At 33.0% G+C, this 12,949-nt stretch overlaps 1 protein-coding gene across 1 annotated transcript in view; it reads left to right on the forward strand.

The window, feature by feature from the left end:
• The first annotated feature begins 473 nt into the window (after window positions 1-473).
• LOC135210833 (endothelial lipase-like) overlaps window positions 474-12,949 on the forward strand; it is a 40,131-nt gene continuing 27,655 nt past the window's right edge. Inside the window, exons 1-4 of the mRNA XM_064243709.1 lie at window positions 474-884; window positions 4,394-4,536; window positions 7,372-7,528; window positions 8,575-8,672. Of these exons, the coding sequence (XP_064099779.1) occupies window positions 619-884; window positions 4,394-4,536; window positions 7,372-7,528; window positions 8,575-8,672 (664 nt within the window). The 5' untranslated portion in view covers window positions 474-618. The remainder of the gene's footprint in view (window positions 885-4,393; window positions 4,537-7,371; window positions 7,529-8,574; window positions 8,673-12,949) is intronic.

Raw genomic sequence — 12,949 nt, forward strand, 5'->3', positions numbered from 1 at the left:
AATTGACTTCAAAAACTTATATTTTACACTTCTCACGTTTCTCTTTCGACAGAGAAATGGCTATACCATATATCTCTAAATTTGTTGCCTGTCATGCCGATCAACATATCGCACACACAGTTGCATAATCCTGCCGTGGTCAAGGTCTCGCTTTGAGATTATACTTAATAATCAGGTAGCAAGCGAAGAAGTGGCATGCAGGTAGCACACAGGTAGTCTTCTTGTTTGTGACTTTTGAGTCATCGATAAAAGCAAACAAGAATTACAAAGGGTAACGTCCAACTAGCGTGATTTTCCCTAAACCCTTTGAGTCAAATCAGTGTCATCTGGTCAGACTGACAGGCGGCGTTTTGTTTACCGAATGAACTCTTGCTGTTTACAGAAGACACTCTAGAGATAAGATTAACGTCTCACAGATACTGGCCGAGGCTGAGATTAACTGCGAGATATCCTTGCATAGCTTGATTGATACCCACCATTCTCTATAAATATTTTAGTCTTGAGGGTTCTTTAAAGGAGTGTGTACGTACGTATAACTGTACTGACTGTCTCCCGAACTTAGACAGACGGGAAGAGAATTTGAATTAACAAAGGAAGTTAGCGTTATTCGCACGAATAATGGTTGAAAGAAGAAAATCATTTAGAAGGCGCGGCAGCAAAGCAGAGTATTCGGATGTTCAGGAGGTCGACGAATATGAAAAAACTTACGAAAAGGAAGAAGAAGAAGAAGAAGAAGAAGAAGAAGAAGAAGAAGAAGAAGGAGATGACGTGACACTGCTGATTCTTGCAGTAATGTTAACGTACTCGATGTTTATCGTGCCTCTGATATTTTACTATATACCTACGGGTCAGAAAGGGGTATTCTTCTACTACCTTACCAATAAGTGAGTACTTTTGTGCGTGCTCTCTGTTTGTATATATATATATATATATATATATATATATATATATATATATATATATATATATATAGATAGATAGATATAGATATATATATCTATATATATATATATATATATATATATATATATATATTAATATATAGATATATATCTATATCTATCTATCTATAAATAAATATACATATATATATATTATATATATATATATATATATATATATATATATATATATGTGTGTGTGTGTGTGTGTGTGTATATATATATATTATATATATATATATATATATATATATATATATATATATATATATATATATATATATATATTATATATATATATATATATATATATATATATATATTGTAATGAACTGCTCATTCCTTCCTTGCCTGGAGGGACGAGAGTTAATACAAACAAAAATCTAATGGCATAAGGCCGACATTACCAAAAAAGGAGGAATTTACATAAACTCTGGACTTTAGTTTTAAATTAACTATATTTTCATTAAGTTACAGGTAGGTCCAGGAAATAAAGAGGTGGTTAATTGACTGTCCACCGGAAACATGTGGCTAGGAAATGAGCAAGACATGATAGAAACTTGAACAAAGTGGGCTATTTCAAGGCATGCATTATTCCTTAAGGGTTCCCAATTTTCTCCAACAATCAGGCACGGTATTTGTCTGCAAAGAGATTGTATTCTAGTATCAGTACTAAGGCGAGGAAAACATGGGAAACGTTACACACTACTTGCTTTTAGCTTTCATATTATAACTCACTCAAGGGGGATGAAATGACTGGGAGCTTATACATTGCTTGAATTAACTAGGGAAACATTTACTAGCATCACAAGGGAATTAATCACAGCACTGAACCAAAATTGGGGAGAATGAAATGAAGTAAAGACAAGAGGCAAAACGATTCACTGACTGCTTTAGAAATTACATCTCACAGGACCTGGAAATCCTGGGTCTGGTAGTCTTCTCATCTGCTGATATTTCTGTGCACTACGGAGGTATAAGAACACTTGTGGGATCCCCCAGAAGAGGCAGGGGAGCAAGAGGGGTGAAGTGTAGCCTGCAGGACTTGAGAAAGTTCTGAGCTTTTCTGAGACAGAGCTGCTGCGACCCCGTTCTTTTATAATCTTGGCCTGAATAGGCCACTCCCTCATCAGGGCACCTGCTGAGATCAAATCCAGAGTAGCCAATGGGAGCAAAGAGGGGTTTTGAGAGAATGGAGGCTTACAGTTCACAGGGGCAACTTGCATATAGGCAAGAATGAATGAATCAGGTTATAAAGAGGTCTTACTTTTCCTGAACAAATATATATATATATAAATATATATATATATATATATATATATATATATATATATATCTATATATATATATATATATATATATATATATATATATATATATAATATATATATATATATATATATATATATAAACAATAAAGAGGACACGATGAAGTAATACAACGGAAAAGATGAGAATCTGAACTAATCTTTCTCGCTCCAATTCTGAATAATAATAAATACCGACTTCTGGAAAGGACATTACATCCAACCAAGAAGGCTCTATCATTATTGCTTCATTCCATAAAGCATTGGCTTTCGATAACCAGCCTATTGCTCTGGAAAAGATCGTTGTGTGAAGGAGCGTCCCCGTCCACCTGAGAGAGCTTTGAAGAGGGGAGAGTAGCAAGGACTGTAAACAGTGATATTATGCAGAATCGAATCACGAAATACATTTATAAAGGACTGACAATAATTCACGAGAGTAAATCTTAAATCCTGGGAATGATTATTATTACTATTATTATTCAGAGAATGAACCCTATTCATGCGGACTAAGCCCGTAAAAGGGGACATTGACTGGAAATTCAAGCTCCCATAGAATATGGTATTCATTCGAAAGAATTAACAGAAGGTCAACGGAAATAGACAATAGGGTGATCAGTTATCAGAAAACCAGATAAACTAACAATTAAATAAATAAAATGTAAGTAAATCATTAAAATACAAGGAGAATTGTATCAGGGCAGTAATGCCTTGCATCTTCGCTTCCAATTGCACGAAACCCTCGGAGAGGCTGTTCCACGCTCTCCGAGAGGACGTCGAAATAATTCATCTGATCAAGTAATATGGTATGGAGCATAAAATGTAGGCCAAGGGGAAATTGCGAGTAAAAAAGTTTTCAAAGGTGTAACAGGAGGAAATTTCGCAGATGCACTGTGAGACAACTGTTAGCAGAGGGTGGAAAATGATGGAAAGGGTGAGAAATATATGACAAGCGAGACAAATCTATTTTGAGACAAAGCTGTCGTTCCTATCTCGGGCGAGATTCTGAGAGTGTTTACGAGACAAATTCGAGCTAGTTCTCCTTGGCACTATTGTGCCACTAATTTCTCTGAAGATAAAAACAGCCATGGGCCGATCACCTGAATTTCACCTGGAAAACAACGCTTCGTGTATTTCTTTTCTTTTTCCTCTCTTCTTGTACTTTGAGAGAAAATTAAAAAATTAGGCAAAAAAGCAAGTGCCAGATAATGATGCGTGTGACAATATTGTGCTTAAGTCTCTCTCTCTCTCTCTCTCTCTCTCTCTCTCTTCTCTCTCTCTCCTCTCTCTCTCTCTCTCTCTAAATCTAGTACATGTCTGCCTGTCGTTAGTCATTATGCGACGCAAAGAGCATAATTTGAAGTTTTGAAAAGTAATCTAGAAAACATTGATTGTCTCCTGGTGAGCTCATTAAAACTTTCCGTGAACAGCCTCCGGAAGTAATGTTGCTCTTGCCTCTTACTTCGTCTTTTCGATTGCCAAGATGCTCCGCCCTCAGCGAAGTATTATTGGCTATTGGTTTATGTGTGTTTTATGCGTTTCTCTACTCGTCTTTAAACATGTTTACTTGCAGCAGTTCTGTTGGTGAAGATGATAATAAACAATTTTGTTTTTATGAGGGTTAGAAACCATTATATCATAGTTTGGAAACCTAGGAAGAGCTGATTCAAACAATTCTGACATTTTATTTCGAATTCTCTTATATTTGTACAGATATATATATATATATATATATATATATATATATATATATAATATATATATATATATATATATACATATATATATGTGTATTATATATGTATATGTATATATATATATATATATATATATATATATATATATATATATATCAAAGGAGCTTTTTAGTGAATCATTTATTACAAACCAGATCTGAATATTTATTTATTGGAAACCTTGCAAGGGCTGATTTTAACAATCTTTCTTAACTTTTCATTTTAAATTCTCATTTTTCCCCTAGAACATCCCTAGAACATATTCAGTAGGCCACCCACAAACCTAAATTCATTAGCAATCGCAATATTTCCCCACCCCTACCCCACCCCCACCCCCAGAACAACAATAGAACATATTCAGTAGGTCACGATAAACCTAAAATTCATCAGCAATCTCAATGTTTTCCCCCAGAACATCCCTAGACTGGAACGAGTTCAAACCATCCATCGAAGACCTCAGCGGTATCCCGTTGACATCTGAGACGAGACTCACTTTCATCGTGCATGGATTTAGCGAGTCTTCTCATAGGCCTTGGATTCACAGGCTGGCGCAAGGTTGGTTATGGGTTTGCCTTCGGGAAATGAAAGAGTTTGCACTTTTGAAGGAGGAGGAGGAGGAGGAGGAGGAGGAGCAAGTAGTAGATGTCTTGGTGTTATAAACAGCTAATATTACCTTATCGACTGAACGTGCAGTTTGTATCATGTTAGGAATGGTGGATGTCATTGTAGCTAAATAATATTGGTAAACATTAACACTAGTAACAAGTACGTCTCTCTCTCTTTCTCTTTATATGTATGTATACAAGTATATATATACGTATATATATATATATATATATATATATATATATATATATATATATATATATATATATGACAGGTAAAAATGTTCTGTTACAAAAGAAGTCCAACTAATAAAAGGAGCCCATAAAAACGCCAAAATATAGAAAGTAAATACATTTCAGAGACTGCTGTATCCCTCTTCAGGTAGGGTTCATTACTTACCTGAAGAGAGAGACAGCAGTCTCTGAAATATAGCACTTACTTTCTATATTCTGGCGTTTTTAGGGGCTCCTTTTATTAGATATACATACACACACATATATGTGTGTACATACATGTTTATAATATATATATATATATATATATATATATATATATATATATATATATATATATGTATATATTATATATATATATATATATATATATATATATATATATATATGTGTGTATGTATAACTGAATCACGAAAGTTTGGAATGTGATAAATGCATAAATAAAGGTATAAGCTACGAAGGAAAGTGAGGCACTGGAGTACTGCAAGATCTTTCACTCAACGTCCTTTACTTAGCAGACTGACTGACATACATGAGAAACTGAGAAGACAAGGAAGGGTCTTAGAAGTGACAGATGAGGATTATAAGAGATATTCTACGATTTCACAGCGTTTATCACCTCGTACGTTAGCTTTTCGTTATATCAGCCGAGTTGCCATTGGACTTTGACCTCAGTTGAAAACAGATTTAAAGATGAAGTCAAGGATGCTGTCAGCATCCGATATCTCTCACAGAATTGTTAAACTTTGCCTGTTGTATTTATTGTTGCCGATTAGACAGGTAAAAAAGTAGATAAATGACATAAGTGGCATAAATATTTTTCATTTTATTACTTTATCTTTTTACCTTTTGACTGATCTCGTCATTCTGTATTCTATATTACTTTCTGTAACTTCGTCCAAATAAGTACCATCTTCTTCGGAAGTTTAAATTTCAAGTCAGTGGCCTCTGTGGGTTTTTTTTCATTGGATTTGGGGTTTATCTTTTGAATAATGAAAATAACAATAATAATATCCTATCAAAAAAGGATGGCTGGATCGTGAGAATTAATCCTATATTGAGTCTTCTAAAAATATATTTGAGAAGACTCAACACAAGAATAATTCCCATGATGCAGCCATCCTTTTTAACAGGGCATGCTTAAGAGAGTTTCTGCTTCCTTCCTTCCAATAATAATAATAATAATAATAATAATAATAATAATAATAATAATAATAATAATAATAATAATAATAATAATAATAAATAAATAAATAAATAAATAATTAAGACATTTTCCTTTACATTTCGACGAAGGCCAAAAACAACAAGACTCTCATAACAAAAAAGATGCCATTTACTGTTCTCAATCAACTCGTTTTGTCTAATTGGGGTTGAAATGAGATAGATAACATTAAAATGACTGAAGTTCGAATGAGTTGCATTTCATAAATTGAACTGAATATAATATTTAGGTCAAAGGCCAAGCACTGGGACCTATGAGGTCATTCAGCGATGAAACGAAAATTTACAGTAAAAGATTTGAAAGATGTCACAGCAGGAAAACATCGCAGTTGCTCTATGAATCAATTGTTAGGAAAGGGTGAAAAGTAAGATAGAAGAAAGTGAATATGATGGAAAGCATAGTTAAAGAAACGAAAGGGTGCAGTTTATAAAGCTTTGCTCTAAGAAGTAAGTTTGTAGGTTAATAGTAATGCCACATGGATGGTAGTTGTAAAAGCGATTCGATTTGCCTTATGAATCCTACACATAGCTGGATATCAAATGTGCGTTTGTGTTTTTTTTTTCTTCTTCTTTTTTAGAAACACGACCAAACCAGTAAAATTTAGTTATATTTCTAAAGATTTACACATCTGCTAGTACTCAGACAGGGAAAATCCTATTGTAAGCCGTATTTAACCTTTAAAAATAGAGATTTTTTTTTTTCAAATTCAAGGGAGGATATTTAGATTTAAGAATCCGTAGAAATGAAAATTGAATCTGTCACCATGGCTGAAATAGATTTCTTTCAGCAGATGTAGGAAGCCTGTAGTGTTTTGTTAAATCATTTCATGAAATAGATTTTTTGACTTGCATAGATACTTTATTGTGTTTTGTAAAATCATTGCTTTAATTGATTTTTTTACTGGCTTAGAAACAATTATTATGCTTTGTAAAACCATGTGTAAAATAGATTTTTTTTACTGGCATAAAAACTCAACTGTTTTGTAAAATCATTGCTTTAATTGATTTTTTTACTGGCTTAGAAACAATTATTGTGCTTTGTAAAACTATGTGTAAAATAGATTTTTTTTACTGGCATAAAAACTCAGCTGTGTTTTGTAAAGTCATTGCATAAAATAGATCTTTTTACTGGCGTGGAAACCCTGTAGTGTTTAGTAAAAGCACTATATGAAATAGTTTTTAATCGCTATGTATTGTAAAAACCTTTACATGAAACAGTTTTTTACTGGCTTAGAAAGATTATTATGTTTCATAAGATCATTGTAAGATACTTTTATACTTCAATAATTTATAATAATACGACTGTGTTTCGATTCCCCTTCGCCAGCCACTCTGTCGAGGAAGGACAGTCACAACATAGTCATGGTGATAGATTACTGGGACCTTCACAGAGCAGAGTACTTCTGGATGCGATCAAACACACACTTCGTGGCCAGACAAATTGCCAGAATCCTCGACAATTTGGTTCTACATAACAATCTCAAGTAAGACTGGGAATTCTTTAAGAGGCCTTGATTATTCTTGTTAATCATATATATGTCAGCAGTTGGTTTATGAAATTTAAGGTTATCAAGCCAAGGACTGGGGCACTTTTGCCTATTTAGTGCTTAAGACTGTGAAAAGAGGGACTTGAGTTGTTGAGCAACGAGATAAAGTCCGGAAAATATAGGAGATGAAGAATGAGGCTCTAAAGATGGAACCAGGTGACTGAAAATTGACAGCTGCACTAACGAGCAATAGTTAGGGAGGATGGACAGCGAGGCTGAAGTAAGAAAGCGGGAATGGAGTTTCAGTCAAAGGTTAGAAAGTGGGTGCAAAGGGCGCTACCAACACCATCTAGTAATACCTACAGTTCACCTCGTGAGGTGCACTGTAACGGCATTAACCCCGACGGAGAAAATGAATATTAATCACTGCACTCATTCTCGCAACAATATCAATGAAAGTAAAGATCGAATTAAATTTCTTAAGAAATGTTCCTTCGTTCAGCTCTTTGGGAAAGACAAAATCTCAAGAAGAACATAAAAGTTCTCGTAAGTATGAATTAGGCCAATAATTGGTGTGGGTTGTGGAAAACGAACCTTAGAATTAAACAGCAGACACTAATGTGCGACGTCCAATTCTCCCGTGACAATAACGCGACAAATATTTGTACGTGAGAGCAAAAGCAGTTGAAGATGAGAGACTGAGACCTGGTATTGATGTCTTCGAATTAAAAAAAAGTTCAATACACACATTTTTCAAAAGTCTGCTCTTGTACTAATATGCAAATGAAAATTCATGAAAATGTTTTCATTATAACCAGTCAAAAGATAGATAGATAGAAGGATAGATAGAGAGGTATGATATTATTATTATTAATATATATAGGATCAGTTTATCCTGACCTCTGAGCCTAATAAAGACTCTTTTCGGGCTGATTGATAGAGAGGTAGAGAGATAGATAGATAGATAGATATATAGATAGATAGATGGAAAGAAGACAGAAGGGGAAAATTTACAATTTTTAGTTTTTTTACTGCTGTTGCAGATTATCGAGCACACATCTAATAGGTTTCAGTCTCGGTGGTCAAATATGCGGCATAGTCGGTGCTAACCTGAAAACTGGCACTCTAGGAAGGATCACAGGTAAGAGTAACTTATCTCTCTCTCTCTCTCTCTCTCTCTCTCTCTCTCTCTCTCTCTCTCGGTTTCCTTTTCCTAATTTTTTTATTTTACTACAATTGGAAATTGTATACTGTAGAAACTTAGTTAAATTTGTCCCATGTAAATGCATTTGATTTTAAATTGTAATGGAAACAATACATAAACATATACGCACGCACACACACATAAACAAATATATACATACATATATGTATGTGTATGTGTCAGTAAATCATTTCCTGTGGCACCCGCGGGGATCCATAGGGCCTCCATGAACTCTGCCACCATTCTGTCCTGGGCTAACTCTTCAAGATCTCCTCAACGCTCATCTTCTACTTCCTGCCTAATTGTCCTCAACCACATTTCCTTTGGCCAACCTCTACCTCTTCTAGCAAGGGCAACCCACCCCGGTGTATCTTGTATCTGTCTTAAATACACACGGCCTAACCACTGCCAGCGTGAAAACCTGACATACTCTTCGACCGGCTGCACCATATTTCTTCTCTGATTCTCTTATTTGATATTCTGTCTGTTCAATTAATTCGTAATATTCTTCTGACCGCATTATTTTCAAACGCTAAGAATATATATATATATATATATATATATATATATATATATATATATATATATATATATATATATATATATAAATGAAAGAATATTACGAATTAATTGAACAGACAGAATATCAAATAAGAGAATCAGAGAAGAAGTGTTTTTGGTAATGTTCATTTGTCTTTGTGCCATCCAAAAATCTGTACTCATCGTAGATATGTATATAATTTATTGAAATAAACTAGGTTTAAGGTACCTTGGTAATTTCTTTTACTCCCTCCTCCTTAGTTTGTTGCAGTCCTTCAGTCCATTCCAGTCCCGTTCTAATGATTCATAATGAACCTGATCGTCATGTGGAAAAGTGACCATAACAATTACATATATATATATATATATATATATATATATATATATATATATATATATATATATATATGTATATGTATATATATATATATATATATACATATATATATATATATATATATATATATATATATATAATATAATATATATATATATATATATATTTATATGTTGTTATGGTCACTTTTCCACATGACGATCAGGTTCATTAGGAATCATTACATATATATATATATATATATATATATATATATATATATATATATATATATATATATATATATATATATATATATATATATATATATATGTTATGGTCACTTTTCCACATGACGATCAGGTTCATTATGAATCATTAGAACGGGACTGGAATGGACTGAAGGACTGCAACAAACTAAGGAGGGAGTAAAAGAAATTACCAAGGTACCTTAAACCTAGTTTATTTCAATAAATTATATACATTTCTACGATGAGTACAGATTTTGGATGGCACAAAGACAAATGAACATTACCAAAAACACTCAGTTGAACGTGAAATGAAAACAAACTTAACAGCAAAGTCAAAGATATAAATTATTATGTTAATTGAAATTCTAAATACTTTAAATACATTTCAGTAATTATCTCTTAATAATTCTGATAGCAGAATAAACCCATATAACTATATAACCTTATAAACAGTAGCAGTTAAACAATTTGTCATTAGAGCCATACACATATTCCCACCAATAATATAATAACGATAATACACACTTAGGATCCATACACTTGCTCATCCTCAGTAATAATGAAATAAAGATTACACACTTAGGAGCCATGCACTTGCTCATCCTTAATAATAATGCAATAAAGATTCAGTCAATAATAAGAGTTATCCTAGTTTAATCAATGGCAACTTAACAGCAGAGCCAGTTAACACCACAGTAGTAATAAATCAAAGACAATCGGTCGAATTATCAACAAGATAACATTTTGTTATCAAAACAGGAACACCTCAATGTAGAATAATTCACCAATTAGTGAAGACAGTCTTTTACCTTCTTCATATCCTCTTGTTACCACTGGCGAAGTCATATACACACATGCAGAATGTATTTCCTGCCAAAGTAAACAGGTCGTTCACCCGTTACTCAATGAAGTTGGCTTCCAACTGCGCCAATTACAGTGAAGATGTGAAGATCATCAAGCCCATCACCTTCCCTCAACAAGGCGATTTCCTGCTGCTGCTACTGCATTCTCGACAGTGTTATCAAGAACCAGATGGTCTGCTATCCAAAACCTGACTAACCTTGGAGAAACCAGAAGGGAAAAACATCACCTTGCCTCAGCACACAAAAGTAGAGGAGGGCAGTTTAACAATCATACAACCTTGTTCCAAATGTAATGATTTTAAAATACTGTCCAACCTAACAATATATATATATAGATATATATATATATATATATATATATATATATATATATATGTATATATATATATATATATATATATATATATATCTATATATATATTGTTAGGTTGGACAGTATTTTAAAATCATTACATTTGAAACAAGGTTGTATGATTGTTAAACTGCCCTCCTCTACTTTTGTGTGCTGAGGCGAGGTGACGTTTTTCCCTTCTGGTTTCTCCAAGAGACTCTTAATCTCGGATCTGGGACGCCATTTATACTTGGTGCACAGCTTGGTTAGGTACCTGGTTATTAGTTATCTCACAACAGCCAAACACCTGAACCTTTATCACAAATACAAAACGACTGAATAGTCTAAAGGTAAAAGTGATCCCTTAAAGAACTTAATAATCACTTAGGAAATAAGCATAAGTTCATTAAAACAAGTGTGAGGTAATCTTAATTAAAGGGCATCACTCCCTCAACAATTTTAAATATAAGTATGTCCCTGGTTCTAATTCACTTGAGAGAAACAGCACAATTACCACTCTATATTTCTACCTAAACCAAATTTAAATGTATACTCACTAAAATTTGAAAAACTAAAATTCATTTCTAAATTCAAAAATTATAAGTGAAGTTCACAATCTCAGAGAAATTTGATATTACTTGAAAACAAAAGTTTAATTCATTCTTGAATTTGTCATAAAACAAAATTGAATCAAAATTATAAATTCTGTCAAGAAAATTAAATAGTCAAAAAATGAAATTATTCAAGTAACATTCAAACTATAAAGCAATAATTAAATTTGAAAAGAAAGTTAAAGAAGTACAAATTAATTCACAAGTGTTAGATTAAAATAATTATAATAAGAAATATTCAAATTAATTAAACAAGATGAGAATATAAAAAACATAGAATAATATGGAAAAGCAATAAAATCAATGACAGTACAAACATTAAATATATAAAATGGACATGTCAAAAGAACAAAAGAAAACAAAAATTTACACTGTAAATAAAACCTCAAAGTGCACTTCAGAATATTTGTAAAGCACGATACCTTTTATCATTGCAGTCTCACTTAAAAAGAAGGCCTGTTACTTTTTCAATACTTTTGTGATGCCGCACAAAATTAATAATAACACTATGTATATTCAGATTCCACAAACTATTACATTACTATGAAATTAAACCTAGTGAGTGACCAATCTCAAAATACGAGTTACGTTATGGTAGAAAATCATTGTTTCGTGAGAGAGATTTGCCTCCCTTATGCATGAAGCTAAGTCTCAAAGTAGAATGCATGGTTCTATATGAGTATATCGGCACATGGGACCATCCACGAACAAACGCGTTCGCGACAAAAACATATTCCGTCATCTCATTGACATCATGGAATTTTCCAATTCACAATTAACTACTACGAGTCAATAAGTCCTCTTTTGACAAAATGAAACAGATAAAAATCAATTCATCAGTGCCATTAAACATTTTCATAGCAAAAGTTGCATCAAATAACAAAGAAATGATATTGTTGCATGGAAGATTCTAGAATGATCTGATGCAATCTCGAGTAATTCTTACATCATCCTTCTATTGGAATCTCCCTCTCGGCTGCGTCCTGAACGGGATGGGTAGGCGATAGAAAATAAGCTTAACTCATCTATTTCCAAGGAGTTGAATAACTACTCCATTTGCTCCAACAGAGCAACTTCTCTTTGGAATCCTATGCTAAATTCTCTAGCTAACTCCTCTCTCTGCCTTATGTATGTCTCAACTAAGAATTATACATTATTTAAACATATTATCTTTAAATATGGGATTCTGAACATGAAAATATACATTTTACAACATTGTACACAGTTTCTGAGTCTGAGGTTAATTAATCTTATTACCAAAACCATAATTGCATTATGTAACCCACAGCATAAGAATATATA

Source organism: Macrobrachium nipponense, chromosome 4, assembly GCF_015104395.2.
Source record: "Macrobrachium nipponense isolate FS-2020 chromosome 4, ASM1510439v2, whole genome shotgun sequence".
Lineage (NCBI taxonomy): Eukaryota > Metazoa > Arthropoda > Malacostraca > Decapoda > Palaemonidae > Macrobrachium > Macrobrachium nipponense.